Consider the following 18,643-nt stretch of genomic DNA (forward strand, 5'->3'; position numbering starts at 1 on the left):
TTCTCATACCTGTCTTTTGTTAAACATGTATAGACTTTTTTCTTGTATGTATACCTACAAGTACAATTGCTGGATCACAGGTTATGCACATATTTAGCCTTAGGATAAAGTGCCAGGCAGTTTTCCAAAGCGATTGCACGATTTGCCTTCATTAGTATCGTATGAGAATTCCTGTTATTCTAAATCCTTGCCAGCCCTTGGTGTTCCCATTAAAAAAAAGAAAATTATTCTGTGTGAATGTGTAGTGGTATCTCCTGTGGTTTTATGTCGAATTTTCTATTGCCAAAGATTAGAGTACCTGAATTATTATCCGTGTAAATATCCATTTTTGTGAGGTGCCTGTTCAAGTCCCCTGCCATGGTTCTCAGCCTCTTACCTGGGGCGGGGGGGAGGCAGGGGATGTGGCTCTCAGAATGTCTCAGCATCTCTTTATGGTTCCTTTCTCTCTTGGATCTTGGCCCCTTGAGTCCTGGTTGCCTCCATAGCTCTCCAAAGCCTTCGCACAGATGTTTTTTAAATCCAGGTTTTCTAGCTGTTTTTGTGGAGCTGTGGTCTACCTGGAAGCTACTCTAGCATAGGAGGAGGCAGAAATCCTCCTGCTGAATTCTTCCGGATAATAATATGTTCTTAAAACCATATAAGTAGATTCTTCGAATTTACAATCACATTTAAAGACCATAATGGAAGTGGAAGCATTTTTGAAGTTGCTGATTTTAAGTATTTCCATTTTCTCAGTGTTTGGTTGGATAATCTATCTTTTCTGATCAGTGCTCTGCGTGAATAGCTACTTCAGCATGCTGACCATAGGGCGCTTACCTTACTCTTGAAGTAGACTGTGACCATTCCTATGCTGATGTCATGACTCCTACAAGGGAGGCTTTGTAATTTTGAAACACCCACAATCCCTTTTTAAAAGCTGTATGCTGAGACCCTTTTGATAGTTTTTAACAGGAACATATTTTTAAGTTTACACCAAAAGAATAACAAATCCTAGAGAAGAGTATTTCCGGAGTAAGTTTCTTATGGAAACACAATCTGGAGATTCTTTAGTTTAATTGCCTTAGATTTTCTCCTCAAGCAGTGTCTCAGGCAGGTAATTCAAAAATCCAATACATCCTGTATTTCATTTGGGTTGTTAGTTATTTTTCAAATGTGATTGTCAACATTTACACGTAGTGGAGACTCCCAGAACAGAGTAGTGTGTAACTGATACCTGCTTCCACTCCCTGGTCTGGGCTACATCTGTGAGCCTACGGGCTTGATTTTCAGGCCCAGCTGGATGAGGGTGCCGTCTAGGAACTGTTCCAAGAGTTAGTTAGAAACTGTGCATGAAGAACTAGATTTAACCAGAATTTATCAAAGGAAAAGACTAAGACTCTGAACAATTTATCTGTTCTTCTCAAAATGGTTCAAACTATTGAATGTCTTTCCCATGTTGACTTATCTGATGAAACTTTAGTGGAATTCACTCCATTTGCTTGTTTTTAGCAAACGTTGTGACGTATCTGTTTACCCGTAACCTGTGCTATTTATGGAGGATACAAAAATGAAGACCATCTTTGCTCTTCCAGCTTTAACATGAGAATGGTGTAGGACACGGACGGGGGCATGGTGCCATCTTAAGATTAAGTCCCAGTGCACAAGATGCTAATGACAGGACAGAAGAGCTTTAGTGAAGGTGTATGCTGAGAAGTTTAGTTTTGTAATAACTATATTAGTTCATAAAACCCAAGGTTAGAAGAGCAATGGAACTAGGAACTGGGCAGTCAGTTCACCCCTCAATCCTAACCCTAAGGAAAAAATACCCTCCACACAGATGCAAAGAGAGTGCAGCTCAAGGCAAACCACAGATTATGCCTGTTGACAGTTACTGACTGCAGAACAGTTCGCCCTGATTTAGGATGAGTGAACCAGGAAAACCAACATTGTGTTTATGACAAAATACTACAGAACTTGACAGGAGATAGCATCTGAAAGACCTCTAGACAACATATCAATACAACTAATGAAGGATTCGTTAGGATTCAGAAGAAAATTGTAGAAAATTGTTATCTTCAGTAGAAGGTGGTAAGATATGGTCCAAATAAACTAGTAGAAAAGGCAACTAAATAAGAGTAAAAGAAAAGAGGAGGGAAAAGAAGGGAAGTGGGAAATTAGAATCGGGTCTGGAAAGCTCTGGGATAGGGTGGAGTACCGGCTGCTGTGGAGCACAGGGAGGGCAGGGAAATTTACTCAGGGAAACGAATCTGCAAGCATTCACTTGGTAAACCTGTGGGAAGTAGCCAGGGGAAGAGTAGAGTGGGAGCAAGCACTCTAAGCAGTAGGCATGTGCAAAGTCCAAGAGGACGAAGGGACGAGCATCTAGGTCGTGGGAAATAGTTGTATGACTGGACCACGGAGAGGTGAGGGTAGGGACAGGGAGTGACAGTGCGTTCCGATAAACTGGTAGGAAAGAAACTTGTCAAAACGGCATATTGATTAAAATAAAACAAGTCAGAAATGAATGTTTCCAGTCACCAGTTCATGCAGTCGTAATTGTATGGGATTCACTTAAAGTGCATTTTCAGAAAGGTAAGTCAGTTTCCAGCATCCAGTTATTTTTAAAAATCCAATTGCAACCACCAATGCCTGTTCTTCTTTTATATTAGACTGCATTTCCCTGCCACTATGTGACTCAACTTGGCTATCGTGACAGAAGCTGTTGCATAGAGTGTGCTCTATTCTTTGTAGGTGCACAAAGCTGAAGTCTAGGCTTCATTCTTGCAGAGAAATGATTCATGGAAGCAGAGATGATGAGTGAAATGCCATCTGCAGAAGGTTATGATATGACAGAAGGTTCTGCAACCACTGATAATAATCAAGAGTACTGTTCGTTATATTCAGACTTAGGGGTATTGTGCTTATTTCTGCCATCTCAGTGCCTGTCAGAGCTGGTGGAGGCCTGGGGGCACCCAGGGAGCACCCACCATTCCTGGACTATGTCCTTGTCTTCCTGGCTGGGAGTAGTGCAGTAGCCAGTGGCATCAAGCTGTTGGTTTACATGCATTTCACTCACCAATACTTCACCTAGACCCAAAACTTTAGGAATAGATGCCAAACAAGCAAAACCGGCTAAGAATGAAATAGAGATAAAAAGAAGAAACTTGAAAAAGTCTGACAAACGGCCCAGTAGTCTTAAAGATGGATAAAAACTTAAGCACTACTAAATACTGAGAGTGCATCAGAATCAGTAAGACCTATATGCTTACATCCAGAATTTTTCAACACTAGTTTAAACAGATGCAAATAATGCAATGAGCATATTATGAATTTTGACATTTTTGAAACTCCCCAATGGAATCTAAATACAGTTTCATGGCAATTTGATTTCCCACCAGCATCCGTGTAAAAAGCACTGAATAGAAGGGCCATATGCACCCCAATGTTCATAGCAGCATGGTCCACAATAGCTAAATTGTGGAGGGAGCTGAGATGCTCTTCAACAGATGACTGCATGAAGAAGATTCCATATATACAATGGAATATTACTCAGCCATCAGAAAGAACGATCACACAACATTTGCAGCAACATGGGCAGGACTGGAGGAGATTATGCTAAGTGAAATAAGTCAAGCAGAGAAAGACAATTATCATATGGTTTCACTCATTTATGGAACATAAGAAATAGGAAGATTGGGAGGAGAAGGAAGAGAAGAATGAAGGGGGGATAAACAGAAGGGGGAATGAACCATGAGAGACTGTGGACTCTGGGAAACAAACTGAGGGCTTCAGAGGGGCGGGGGGGGGTGGGATTGGGATAGGCCAGTGATGGGTCTTAAGGTGGGCATGTATTGCATAGTGCACTGGGTGTTACACGCAAATAATGAATCAAAAAAAAAAAAAGCACATGAATAGCTTTTTTTTTTAATAGACTTTATTTTTTGGAGCAGTTTTCAGTGCACAGTAAAATTGAGAAAATTCCTCTACGCATGCATAGCCTCCCTCAGTATAAGCATCCCCGCCACAGTGGTGTATCTGTTACTATCAGTGAGCCTACATTGACACGCCATTATCACCCAAGTCCACAGTGTACATTAGGGTTCACTCTTGGTGGTGTACAATAAGCCTTTTTAACATTTGGGAAATTTTACATTGTTCCTTGTTTTTCCCCCTTGGAACTATTCCCATTCTGCTTTCTCCACAAAGATTTCTCCTACTGTGATATATTTCTATGTTTCTAAGTCTCTTATTGATCTCTCTCATACTTCTCTTCAACAAATTGTTTATAAATTGATAAGTAATTTTTATATCCTGTCATCATAAGGCACTTACGTGTTAAAAAATTACACAGTTGGTTAAAACAACTTAAAAACATTACAATTGTAAATATTGTTATTAAGCTTAAAAAGGAAAAATCTGGGGGGAAACATCTCTTAATGAGATAATAGATGAAACCTTTTTCCCCTCTAATTTGTTCCAGGATAAAGGGATGAATGTTCAGTATCAATTATATTGCTGTTTTTCATTTCTATAGAAGTTAAGTACTTTTTATAGATATCAATAGTGAGAAACCTTGTTCCCATAAATAAGTGGATGAGAATAGAAGAGCTTTGTGAGAGCAATGCCATCCCATTTCTTGAACTCCTTCCAAGTTATCTGTCACTGAGGGATCAATGGTTCTTTTAATACACCACCTGACAAGATGATTAGCTGCCTTCCATTGTGTAGAAGCAGAGCTAGAAACCACTTGACTTCCAAAAAGATTTGTTTTGAGTGGTGAGTCTTTCCCTTTCTCAACACCTGTGTTTCAGGTTGTCCCTTCGTTTAGAGTCTTTGAACTTCCCACCCAGGGCCGTGTGGCTATGAGGTGTTCCTTTCTTGTGTGAAGTGGTAAAGGGGCCTTCCAGTCTCAGGCAGATCCACTTTAGAGAAGAGTGCACGTGGAAGTTGAGGATGTGGAAATCGATGCCTGTGTACCCTTTGAGTGGCTTCAATACACGCTCCAAGGGGGACACAGTTTAAAGGCCCCTGGCCTTGAAGGGTGGCTCAGGCTCCCCCACAGTTAACTGTGTCCCTGCTTCTGAATCTGTCACAACTACTATAAAATAATAATTTGTGTCATTTTCATCTTCAACCATTAGGAGGCTCAAGGAGGGTGTGTGCCATTGAACTTCTTGTCAACCAGTAAGGACACTTAGCTAATGATAGCCAGTGAAGTGTATACCGTAATGGGAACAGACCAGGAGACTCTGGGAGCCTCCCGCAGGAGGGTCCTCCAGTTCTTGGGATCAGAGACAGCCTCCCTGAGGAAGCAATGTTTCTGATGTTCACCAAGGGAATTGAGATGAGGGAGAGAGGCAGGAGGGAAGATTCTAAGCCATAGTGCAGGATTATCAAGGCCCAGAATCAAGATTGTATGCCATGTTCAAGAAGTGGAAAGGCCTACTGAGGCTGCTGTGGAGAACGCTATGGGGACAGTGGTGTGTAGGGGCAGGCTGGTGGGCCTGCCACACTGTGCTAAGGTTTTTCAACTTCATAAATGTGGCATTTTCTGTTCAAATTTGTCTTCTGCAAAAATGCCTCTCCCTGGAAAGCAGTCTGTGGAGTGTCCAAGACTTGGGTCCTAAAGTCAGACGGGTGGGATTCGAATCCTGACTCCATTGCTTGTTAGCTGTGGGCCCTTGAGAAAATCATCTAACTTCACCAAGTCTCTATTTTCTTGTCTGAAAATGGAGATCATTTGTTTTTAGAAGTGTGTGGTGAGAATTAAAGGCTATCATCCACACAAAGTGTAATAATTACCATTATTTTAGTTTGCTTCATTGTAGGGAACTGTCTGGAGAAGAGAAGCAATGGAGGCATGTGGGAGGACGGTAGCAACTCTCCAGAAGGCGTCAGAGTGCTCTCAGATTAGGGCGATAAGAGTGGAGCCAGGCCAGATTTTGATCTGGGACAGTGGTGCTATGTAATCTCAGAAGTTTTGGGCCAGGGACTCAAAGAAGTGTGAATAGGAGTCTAACCTCAGGCTACCTGAAGTTGTTCAGGACAAATTAAGGGGGTAAGGATTTAATCCCTAGGTTCCCCAGGATGCCAGGCATTTGCTCCAGATGCTCAAAACCAGCAAACACTTCTTGAGCATCTACATTGTACTGGAATAAAGCCAGGCAAGGAGACTATAGGTGAGTTACAAGGCCAGGCTGGATGTAATGGGCAGAAGGAGCAGAAGCATCTAGGATCTAGTGTGAAAATAAAAGCAGCAACCAGCATTCTTTAGGAAGTGAGGTCCATGCAGAGGACAAATGAGTGACATGGGGACATTCTGCTTGGCTGGCTGCCTAGGGGCATGGGGTCAGTAGCCAGTGAAGTATAGCCAGGATACTCTGGGCTCAGGAAGGATGTTTAGCCCTATATCCTAAGCACTGAGACAGAGTTGTCAGAGATGGGGACCTGTTCCAGCCTGGGGCCTGGGATGTAGACTTTAAAGGATGTAGGCTGATGGGCAGAAAAATCCAGGATGAGGAAGGGAGGTGTCATGTTCTTCTACTCATTAACAACTATGGCTGTTCTATAACTGAGAAAGTTTCCCAAGGCTTCAAATACCCTAGAAAATTAAGCATTTCTCAAAGAGAAAGAGTCTAAAGAAATTCTTTTATATTTTTATTTTGCATTTCAAGTAGGCATGATGACTAAAAGAAGAGAATAAAAGGTTGGGGTGGAAGGCAATGTGGAATCCCACAGGGAATGGAGGACACGCATCTGCACAAGCCCACCCCCAATATTTATTAGGGGCTAGGGCAAAAGTAGATTGAAGGCTTATATACCATATATCTCTATATTTAAAGTTCTAAATCAAGTTAATAAGCAGTTAAATGTGTTCTATCCTCCTACCTTAGTGCCTTCATAATGACCTAAAAGTTTGGACTTAGTATTCCTAGATTTCTTTGAGTTCTGTGCAAGGTGGTATCTTGGAGCTGCTCATGGCCTGCCTCTAGACTTCCCCCTCTACCCATCCCATCCATCCTGCATCATGGGAGCCTTGCATGCATGATGTGGACGATCCAGCCCAGGGAGTAGGCTCCAGACAACCCATCACTCCCCTGCAAAGAGCTGCCCCTCGGCTGCCCTCTGGCCTAAAATGTACATACTAGTAATGCCATCTGCCCTCAGGAGAATGGATATAGGGCAGAGTCTCAGGGCGGCTTGGGCAGGGAATTCCAAGGTCCCGGGTTTGTAGAATGTGGACTGAAATGTGGCAAGGTCATTGGCTCCAGGTGGGCATATCCTTTTGGCCCTATAGACTTGTCACCCTATGAGTAGGGGAGTGGTTGGGTGAGGGTAAGAGCAGGAACCCTCTAAGGAGTGGAGTCCAGGCAGGGGCCCCTCTTGCTCAGGTGGTACTGCTTCTCTTGGGGAAAGTGGGTTGGGACATCTACTCTCACTTTTTTTTTTTAAGATTGATTGATTTGAGAGAGAGAGTGCACGCACACAGGAGGGAGGAAGAGAGGGAGAAAGAGATGCCCCACTAAGCAGGGAGCCCAACACAAGGCTTGGTCCCAGGACCCTGGGATACTTACTATCCTAATAAAAGCAACTTTATTTAAAAAGCAGCTTAGTTTCTTAGCCTGGTTGTCATTAGAAAAGTTTTTTCTACTTTTTTCAACTCTTCCCAGTTGATTGGAAGCACAGGGTGGTCGGCTCTTCCTAACTAAGTGCCAACTGTTGAAACGGAAGTCTGCTGTAACCTAAAGAGTTTTGTTTTCCCGGGATTATACTGACACAAAGTCCCACTATGCAAAGACCAGTGTGTTGTCTGAACACCAAAAGAGAGGTGTAAGGACTGAGGAGCGTGTCTGGAGGTAGAGCAGCTCTCCATTTTTCTTGCTGGGAGCCTGAACAATCTGTTTTTCAAAGAAGGTACTGGCCAATCAGTTGATATAGGGGGGCTTGCTAACTGAATTGCTTTTTATTTCTTTTAATAACATTTTTTTTCTGACTTCAAAAATAACAACAACTTATTGTAAAGAAAAAAAGTTGACAAACAGAAGAAATTTAAATTATCCGTAATCTTTCACTCCAACAATGATCATTGTTGATGTTTTAGGCAGTGTTCATTCCACCATTTGTTTTGTTCCTTAACCGAAATTTGGTAGTGGTTGTGGTTCAGCGTTGGAACAGAGAGAGAAACACAACCTCATTCTGCTCCTCAGGCGCAGAAGGGTGCCAGCCACTGAGGGAGAAAATTACCTCACGGCGTCTTTCCACCATTGCTTTCCAACCTCCTCCTCCCACCAAGGGTCACCTTTGACCATCCAGGACCAGGCCCAGCAGGAGGAAGTCTTAACAGTAATCACATTTCAGGTCTCCAATATGGCTTCCTATTTTAAAGGAAAGTCTACCTCTGGCTTCAGAGTCCCAGATCCACTTACCAGCTAGCGTGGGCGTGTATATCAGTCAGTGTTTGATGCATAAAAACAACCTCCGAGCCCAGTGGCTTACAGCCACAGACATTTCCTCTCTCCTGGGTCTTCAGGTCATCATCTTTGGCTCCAGAATGTGAGTCAGGTCTTGCCTCTTACTGCCCTCAGACCAGCAGTTCCCTGGGACACATTCTTCTTACGGTGAACGGCAAGAGTACAGGAGGATGTGTGGAAACACATGACACAGCATCTCAAGTCCTCTGCTCAGAATCGATGCCCTGTCCCTTCCACCCACATTCTGTCCATTCAACCCAGATTTTTGCTGCCAAAGCAAGTCACGTGGCTAAACCCAACACAAGTGGGGCAAGGACATGAGTTCCACCCATCGTAGGGGGAGGCATTGCTCCGTCATCTGATGACGGGCCCTGAGTGTATTCTGACACAGGGAAGAAGAGAAGAAATGGAAGGGAGAGTCTGGTCTTCGGCTGTGCTGAAGACCAAACCATAGCCAGACTCTTCACTGGTGACTCGAATACTCCCAGTCCTTAACTACCTCCAGGCCTTCGTGCGTGCTTCTCTTCCGGCCTCCAGTGTTTTCCTCATTCCTCTTCCCTATCTGAATATGGAACATCTTTCAGGCCTTGTTCAAACTTTGACCTCCTCTGCAAAGTCTTCCTTGACCCTTTCAGCCTACAGGGATTTGCTTCCTCTCTGAAAGCCTATAGAAATGGCTCATTTTGTATTATCGCAGTGTGTCATGTAGCTCCCCATCTACAGATCGTACCCATCTATTAACACGTATCTTCTCAATGTGACAGAGTCTCGGAAACGGGGGTATTTTACATGTAGAGGGTTCTCACAGATATTTATCTGTGGGCTGATAACGGCTTGGTTTGCTCTTAATTCCAAGAAGGTAGTATTTTAAAAGTAATGTATTTTTAAATACATTTTAAAAAGTAATGCTCTTGTTTCTTTCCTCTTCAGCTGCCCCCACATCTTGTGTTTTCAGCTGTGAGAAAAGGGAGCAAGCTGTAACGGAAAGTCTCATTTCCCATTTTACAGTTCTCTTATTGTTCAGCCCAGATTGTCCACAGTTCCACGTGTGACAGAAAATGAGTTCACTCTTGAGCTCTGCCGCCTGCTACAGAGCAGCCCGACTTGAGCTGGCTGACCACCGACTGATGAAAAGTTCTGACCCCAGGGCAATCAGTCCGTTCTAAGGACTACGCTCCCTGAACTCCAACTCTGGTGTACTTTGTGTTTTTCCATTTTCCTTGAAACAAAAAACAGTACAGCACCATCACTTGGAGGGGGAAAAAACTTATTCTGAAGCTGAAAAAGTGAGAGGGGGACTCAGAGAAAATCTCAGAGGAAGATACAACTACAGATCCTGACCCTTTGGGATATTCTCATAAAACGAGGCCCTTCACAGTTTAGAAAGGCTCTTCCCTTACCTGTCCCTGCAGAGGGTGACACGTGCTCTCCTTTTCCCAGATGACAATGAAAAGGGCATGTTACAGTTTCCTTGTGTTCTCTGTTCATTCTTTCAACTCACGCATAATTCACATTTCCAGGACCCTCCAGCGAGGGGTGCTTGGGAGCAACACTCTGCATTCACTCTTATGGCTGCTCACTTTTTTTTATTTTGGCAAAATATACATAACATGGAATTTACCATTGTAATCATCTTTAAGGGTACAGTTCAGTGGCATTAAGTGCATCCCCACTGTTGTGGATCCAGGTTCTCTCCTATGGTATTTAGAGCATTTTAATGCTGAGAAAAAAATAGGAAAAACTCAAAGTTCTGGCACTGATTGGACTTTCTGCTTCCCTATCTGTAAAATAGTAACATACCTATGCAATGCGTTTCTTGTAAGTGAGACCTTAGCGCAGAGTTCTGGCAGGCGGTATACGTTACCTGTTACGGTTGGTCATGGTTTTCAAGCCAAACATGTAAAATTAAAATGGTTTCAGAACCCTAGATGATAATCACACTAATTCATGATATACTGTCCTATCAAATAAGTAAAAGTTATGTCTTTTTTTTTTTTTAAAGATTTTTTTTTTAATTTATTCGACAGAGATAGAGACAGCCAGCGAGAGAGGGAACACAAGCAGGGGGAGTGGGAGAGGAAGAAGCAGGCTCATAGCAGAGGAGCCTGATATGGGGCTCGATCCCACAACGCCGGGATCACGCCCTGAGCCGAAGGCAGACGCTTAACCGCTGTGCCACCCAGGCGCCCCAAAAGTTATAAGTCCCCTCCCCCTGCTTGTGTTCCCTCTCTCGCTGGCTGTCTCTATCTCTGTCAAATAAATAAATAAAATCTTTAAAAAAAAAAAAAGTTATAAGTCTTGAAAAACATATTAAAAGATAATTCAAAAAGAATTATCAAAGTAATTGTACTTGATTTATTTCCCCTATTTAATTTGGCAAATCACCATTTTTATGCATCTTGTTTTTCGGAAATAGCCTAATTTTGCATATTTTATTTGCCTGCACTTTGCTTCCTTCCCCTCTGTCCAGTACACTCTGTTTTTAAAAAAATATTTCTTATTTACTTTTTAAGTTTTTATTTTAATTCTAGTATAGTTAATATACAGTGTTACATTAATTTCAGGTGTATGATATAGTGATTCAGTAATCCCATACATCACCCTGTGCTCATCACAAGTGCCGTCCTTAATCCCCATCACCTATTTCACCCATCCCCTCACCCACCTCCCCTCTGGTAACCCAACAGATTGTTCTCTGTAGTTAAGAGTCTGTTTCTTGGTTTGTCTCTCTCTTTTTATTTTCCTTTGCTTGTTTTTTTTTTTTTCTTACATTCCACATATGAGTGAAATCATATGTCATTTGTCTTTCTCTGACTTGTTTCACTTAGCATGATATTCTCTAACTCCATCCGTGTCATTGCAAATGCATGATTTCATTCTTTTTTATGGCTGAATAATATTCCTTTGTGTATATGTATACCACATCTTCTTTATCCATTCATCTATCAGTGAGTACTTGGGCTGTTTTAAAATTGAGTAGTGGAAATAATGCTGCAGTAAATAGAGGGGCACATATATCCCTTTGAATTCATGTTCTTGTATTTTTGGGTAAATACCCAGTAGTGCAATTACTGGATCATGGGTAGTTCTGTTTTTAACTTTTTGAGGAACCTCCATACTGTTTTCCTGTAGAGTGGCTGCACCAGTTTGCATTCCCACCAACAGAGCAGGAGGGTTCCCCTTTCTCCACAGCCTCACCAACATCTGCTGTTTTCTTGTGTTGTTGTTGTTAGCCATGTGTGCCACATGTGTGAGATGATAGCTCATTGTAGTTTTAATTTGTGTTTTTCTGATGATGAGTGATGTTGAGCACCTTGTCATGTATCTGTTGGCCATCTGCAGTACACTCTGTTCTTAAAATTCAGTGTCTATAAAAATCATGCAGGAAGCAGGTTGGAATGCAGATTTCCAGGCCCCACCCCAGAGGTTCCAGTTCAGTAGGTCAGGATCCCAGGAACATGCATTTTGCTGAGCATCAACTAGTCTGGGGAATCACACTTGGAGAAACACTCTTGTGATATAAATAAACATTTGTGGCTAAATTCAGGAGGTCCTTATTTTAGTTACTGTGTTACAGAGGTATATGTTCTAGTTTTAATACGTTTTTTCATGCATTATTTTACAAAACTCTACATTATTTTCACATAAAAATCTTCAGTGTTTTAATTATGACAGTGGTCACTAGTAATAATCACTTTGTATATTGATACGTCAGCTGTAGTGGTTACATGAAGATTAACCCTTGGATACTCATGATTTTCTGGAAACTTACTCATTTAACATTTAGTTTCAGCCATCTCATTGATATTCAGTATTAACAAAGTATGATACATAGATTAATACAAACTCCACTTAGAAATGATGCACCCGGGGCGCCTGGGTGGCACAGCGGTTAAGCGTCTGCCTTCGGCTCAGGGCGTGATCCTGGCATTGTGGGATCGAGCCCCACATCAGGCTCTTCTGCTGTGAGCCTGCTTCTTCCTCTCCCACTCCCCCTGCTTGTGTTCCCTCTCTCGCTGGCTGTCTCTATCTCTGTCGAATAAATAAATAAAATCTTAAAAAAAAAAAAAAAGAAAGAAATGATGCACCCGTTCATGAGTGCTTTTGAACCATGGTCTTCCCTGTCTTCGTGAGGCTAGTTCTTTTCCCAGAAATGCCCTTTCTACTTCCCTCTGTCCCTAGAAGTTGCCAAGCAGCAAATTCCATGTTGTGATTGACCCATACAGTTTTAAAAAATTAAAAGTAGTCACTGACGTTTATAAAACTCCAGATTTCAGGAATGCTTGGGTGGCTCAGTCAGTTAAGCATCTGCCTTTGGCTCAGGTCATGATCCCGGGTGTGATCGAGTCCTGCATCAGGCTCCTTGCTCAGTGGGGGGCCTGCTTCTCCCTCTGCCTGCTGCACACTCTCTCACACACACACAAACAAAAGTAAATAAATCTTTAAAATGAATAAATAAATATAACTCCAGATTTCAGGCTTCTCTTCATAAGCCAGAAACTCTAGTCCAGAGGGCTTTGGGATGCCACATGACACCCACAAGCCAAAGAAGTCACCCTTTTACACTTGGGGCACAGGCTCCCCCTGCAAGCTAGACCCAGCCTCTTCCAGGACATTAGGGTCTCCCAGCCTCCAGCCCTGGGCACGTGTTCTAGGAAATGGAATCTAACAACTAAATGCTGTAATATCCTTTGCTAGTGTTTTCTATCTTATGTTTGTTTCCTTGTTGATTATGCACTGTGGGAAGAAGAGAAGGTTTTTACATTAGTCTCAGTGACACCGTAGTCAGCACTAGGTAAATGGTCGGTAAGCACTTGGTTGACACATACAATATGCTGTGGTTCCCATTTTATTTCCTGTAGGTGTGTGTTCTCTCTCCAGCAAGACCATGAGTTCCCTAGATGGCTAGCATGGTCATGAACACTTACTGATCTGCTCTTTTAATATTTTATTTAGAATTTTTACCTGGATAACAAAGGAAAAAAAGAAGGAAAGGAAACAAATGAGAAAATGAATGCTAAGAACAAGGAATCCTTACTTGAGGTAAGTTTAATTTTGCAGAGTGGAAGAAAAGACAAGGATATTAACTGTATCTATTTTTAAATTATTTGCTTCTTGAAACAATGGGAGATTCTGAGACACACTGAAATTTTAACATGGGGTTTTAAAATCAAATTATTACAAATTATAGCTATTTAGATAATTAAACTGGTTCTTTGAGTCAGTTGTTTAAAAGTATGGCTTTAGACTATATTTTACTTTCATGAAGTTCGATTAGTAATTCTTGACTAGAGCACTTATGAATCCACATAAAACTCATCTCTTAACATTCCATGTTTTTCATTACTTAATTGCTCCACAGAAGTCAGATGTAAGGATTTCCAAACCTTCTTTACACTGAATTCTAAGATGCTCTTCCAGTAGCCAGGTGTGGTAGGAAGTATGAGCTTTGGAGCTGGGAGACCTGACTCAAGGTCTGGGTCTGCCACTGAGGTTCATGTGCTATTGGGCAAGCCCAAGAACCTCAGTCTCCTGGATCATCTTGAATTATTACAACTATCCAGGGAGGTAGTGAAAACACCATGTCTCGATCACTGTGAAAATGTTTGTGATTATCACTCTAGGGGCACGTTCCAGAAGATCATTTGATGGTTGGTTTTTTTTGAAACTCCTAGTGAGTTTTCACATACTAACTATGCTAAAACTCAGGACTCTGTTCCCAGCACATAATGCAGAGAAGTGCAGAGATCACAGGTCACATATGGGCATGCTGGAGGCCTAGACAGGTTTTCTTCGCCTTCAACAGTGTGTTGACCTTTTCTTGAGTTAGTAGATTTGAGGCTTCTTCTGAAAACTCAGAAGACCTGGTGACACCTGGGCCACATTCACAGCTGGAAGCAGCTCGCTGACGTTGACGAGCACCCTCTCTCATTCACCAAGGTCTGGCCAGGGTCTCACACAGGTTTCTCTCCCCACCACATTCTCCCAGCCCTGTACCAGATGGAGTAGGCACCAGAACCTTCTGCCACTCCTGAGGTCCTGAAAACACGTGACAGATGCTGCTTTCTGGGGCCAAGAGCACGGTGGGTATTTCCTGCGGAGGCCCAACAGTGGAGTGGGGATGTTCTCTGCATTTACCAGACTCCAGGTTGAGTTGAGGAAGAGAAAGCCCCAGGTGTCCCTAGCAGCAAGGAGATTCAGGTTCTGAGTGTACCTAGCAGTGATGGGGACTGACAGACACGGAAAGGGAGGGTGAAGTGTCCTGACACCGCCATTTATTTTTAATCAGTGCTTGTCCATCAGCTGTCTGTAAATCAGGGACTGCTTGTGCCTTGATTTATACAATTGCCTGAATAGCTCTTGATATAGAACTTCAGCAGTGTATGAAAACCTGGATGTGGAAGAAAATACAAAGCACGTTACACTGTGAAAAATCAGCATTATCCTGCTTTCTAATTTGGACCAAAAATCTGATTGAAGAGATTATTGACAAGGCAACTAACACTAGATAAATTGGGCGGAAATGTGAACAAAAACGTATCCCAGCTCCACTACATATAAATTTACTTGCAGAGTACAAAATTAAAAGTTATTCTACATTTATGAGATGGAAGGAAAGGAGGTTGAAAGTTATAAAAAAGAGAGCCCAAAATAAATTTGAGTATTTGAACCGGGAGATAGAATGATATTTAATTTTACTGCATTGTTTTTTAAAAGGAATTTACTAAGAGTGGTATAATTGTATGTAAGCCTTGACATTTGAAAATCTACACCTGGAAAATTTATTTTGTCCCTCTCCTTTTCTGATACCTAATAGTATTAATAATTGCTTTCTTTACTCTTCAGTAAGAAAACCATTACAAGAATAAATTAAGTTACACATCTTTAGGTATAGGATTATATATTCTAATTTTTCTATTTCCCAGCAGTAAAATAATAATTTTTTTATTTATAGGAAAAGGAATAATTTTTCTATTTATCAGATTAAATGACAGAAATAGCTTTTATGGAATGCTTACTTTTATAGCAAACCAAGAAGATTGTACTCAAAACTTTTCTTATGAAGCTGGGCTATTATGACTCAGTTTTTACAAGTAAAGGAACTGAGATTTAGTGACTTGCAAACATTCACAAAGCTAAGTGGTGAAGAAGCCTTGAAGTCTAGCTCAAGAGCTGAGATTCAACCGCCACGGTACTCCTCCTCTCTTTCGACAAATAGCATGTAATGTCAGCGTATGCACTCAGCATTATAAACAAATGACTTGTAAAGTCATCCAGGGCACCACCAAATGGCATATGCACAAAAGTAAAGCCTAGTTTGCCGGAGCTTGTTTAAATGTGAACAAAAATGTGGTTTTTGTTTCTTTCATGGGTTCTCTATGATTGGAATTTCAATTTCAGGAAAGTTTCTGTGGAACATCCATCATTGTCCCAGAACTTGAAGGAGCTCTTTATTTGAAAGAAGATGGAAAGAAATCCTGGAAACGGCGCTATTTTCTTTTACGGGCTTCTGGAATTTATTATGTACCCAAAGGAAAAACTAAGGTCAGAAGGAAAAATAAAACTCTATCAAAAAATCATTTTATGAAAATGAAACTAAGAAATCCTCAGGTGGCAATTCAAATGCACTCTTCTGCTCTGAAATTTGTGTTATTACAATGTTTATACAAATACATACCCTATTCAGACAGAATTGCAGAAGTCTTTTTGAATTTTTCCATACCTTTTTCCTGAAGGTGAAGAATTTTATCTGTTTTAAAGTCAGGTTTCAAAAATTATGGCAGAAGCACTTTTCTAGAGATTAATTTGTTACTTTACATATCTATTTCTGAAGGTTTTTTTCCCCTGTATTTACTCTCTTGTTCTGTAATCATTATAGTAAACTTCTTTTATCTGGAATCATAGAGGTGTTAGTGTTGAGAGAACTACATTAAGATTGTAGCCCTTATACTCTGAACATTTAAATTGTTCTCTGAGGTGTGCTAGATGCATTTCCTGCCTATTTTAGAAGAGTATCTTAGGTATCATTAAACTACTTGGCGAGTTAGGATTATTGCCTCAGATCTACAAGCATATCATAAATTCTTCGTCCTTGAAATGAATTTTGACTCTCATTCTGACCATTAGCTTTTTCTAAGTCCTTTTTTTAGAGGCTTGGGGCATTTTTGCTTACCTTTAAAAAGCTTTCGGATACCTCTCTCATCTATATCTCATCTATATGGGGTACCCTGAAGTATTTTGCCTTCACTGCCAAATCCAGGGCACCACCAAATGGCATATGTACAAATTGCAGGCTTCTTCTACTAAGGCTTGACCTACATTCCCAAGCAGGTGAAGTCCTGGGAAATACCCAGGCCTGCTCCTCTACTTGGAAGACTCTCTTACCTCTGTCAGAATGCGGGAGAGGCATTATGGGTAACGCTCGGTTTTAGGGCAGCTACTGCTCCTACTTAGTGTCAGTCTTAGACAACTGGTACCCTCCCATCTGTGCCATCTTCAGTCCAGTCCCACACTGGGGACATAAGAGTTGACCCATAAATAGTTATCATTTAGAAGTGTTTTGGGGGAAAAAGTCTTTGGCCTTTACGTGTAAATGAGATGTACAAATAAATCTATCACAACACACTTTGTGATAAAATTAGAAGTGTTCACAGTGGCTTTGGACCAGAGTACTTTTTCTCACTGTTACCATTAACCTTGGAATGGAGGAATAAGCCAGGAGTCAAGAAAAAGAATAAGAAGTAGAATTTTTGGAAAAGAAGAGGCAAAACTCTCTTTAGTCACACTTGACATAATTGTCTACCAGACAATATAAGACACTCAACTGAAAAACTATTAGGACCAAATAAATTTGAAAGAAATTGTTTTCTTTTGTACAAACAATATGCAAATTAAGATATAGTGCAAAATATTTTATGCATCATAGGAACAGAAAATACAGAATACTTAACAATAAACTTAACAGGAAATGTTCAAGACCTTTGTGGCATAAAATATAAAATTTAATAAAAGAAGTGAAATAGAACTGAAATAAATAGAAATGTACCATGTTGGTGGATGAAGATATTAATTCTCCCCCAAACTTTCTATATATTAAATCCCAAGAAAAATTTCAATAGGATTGTTTTGACTAGAATTTCACAGACTGACTGACACTAAAATTCATCAGAGGGGCGCCTGGGCGGCTCAGTCAGTTAAGTACCCAACTCTTGAGCTCAGCTCAGGTCTTGATCTCAGGGTTGTGAGTTCAAGCCCCATGTTGAAAAAAAATTATAATTAAATTAAATAAGTAAAATTAATCAGGAAGAGATACTGTTCCCCCCCCCCAAAAAAGTTGTGAAGAACATTAAGGTAGAACTCCTCCTCCCAGATGCCAAAACATTAGATAAAAACATTGCAAGTAGAGAAAACAGATCAACAGAGAGATCTAGTAATATAAGGTAAATTAAAGTGAGCATTTTATACTAGTGGGGAAAGAATATGGTATTTGTTAAATAGCATTAAAATAATTGTATATCCATTTGGAAAAAACAGCTTCTTACCTCATACCATGTTCCAAATTAAATCATAGATTGATTAAATATATTTAGAAAAAATATAAAATCTTCTTTTATCTATATTTTGTTTTAAATTTTCTGAGACAATATAGGTTAATATTTTCATAATTCAGGGATGAGGAAACCTTCAGTAAGACTAAAAATTCAAAATTATAAAGGAAAAAATTGATAAATTTGATTGTGTAGTGTTTTTTAATTATTTTTTTAGATTTAAACCAATTTAATTAATATATAATGTATTATTAGTTTCAGAAGTAATTTAGTGATTCATCAGTTTCATATAACACCACTCAGTGCTCATTACATCAAGTGCCCTCCTTAATGCCCATCACCTAATTACCCCAACCCCCCACCCAAGTTTTTTTTAATTCTTTACTGCCAAAGATACCAAACAGAAGTTAAAGATTAGCTCTGGAGTTAGAGAGTACATTTCAGCATGTATAACCAAATACGAATATCTATAAAATACAAAGACCTCAACAAATCAGTAAGAAAAATAAACATGCTCATAGAAAAACAACAAAGCTTATTAAGTGAGAATTTACAGAAAAAGAAATATCAGTTGCTTGTGAACAATTAAAAAGTTGCTCTGTCTTACGAGTAGTAAATCAGAGAAAGGTGAAATGAAAGGTGAAA

The 18,643-nt window shown here is 40.6% G+C and overlaps 1 protein-coding gene across 3 annotated transcripts in view; it reads left to right on the top strand.

The window, feature by feature from the left end:
• The window catches only part of APBB1IP (amyloid beta precursor protein binding family B member 1 interacting protein), a 127,026-nt gene that overhangs the window by 64,036 nt on the left and 44,347 nt on the right, over positions 1-18,643 (top strand). For all 3 annotated transcript variants that reach the window (XM_026490296.4, XM_026490295.4, XM_057304714.1), the window contains 2 exons: positions 13,407-13,493; positions 15,852-15,995. In XM_026490296.4, coding sequence (XP_026346081.2) covers positions 13,407-13,493; positions 15,852-15,995 — 231 coding nt within the window. The remainder of the gene's footprint in view (positions 1-13,406; positions 13,494-15,851; positions 15,996-18,643) is intronic.

The sequence above is a fragment of the Ursus arctos genome, unplaced genomic scaffold, assembly GCF_023065955.2.
Source record: "Ursus arctos isolate Adak ecotype North America unplaced genomic scaffold, UrsArc2.0 scaffold_30, whole genome shotgun sequence".
In the NCBI taxonomy this organism is placed as follows: Eukaryota; Metazoa; Chordata; class Mammalia; order Carnivora; family Ursidae; genus Ursus; species Ursus arctos.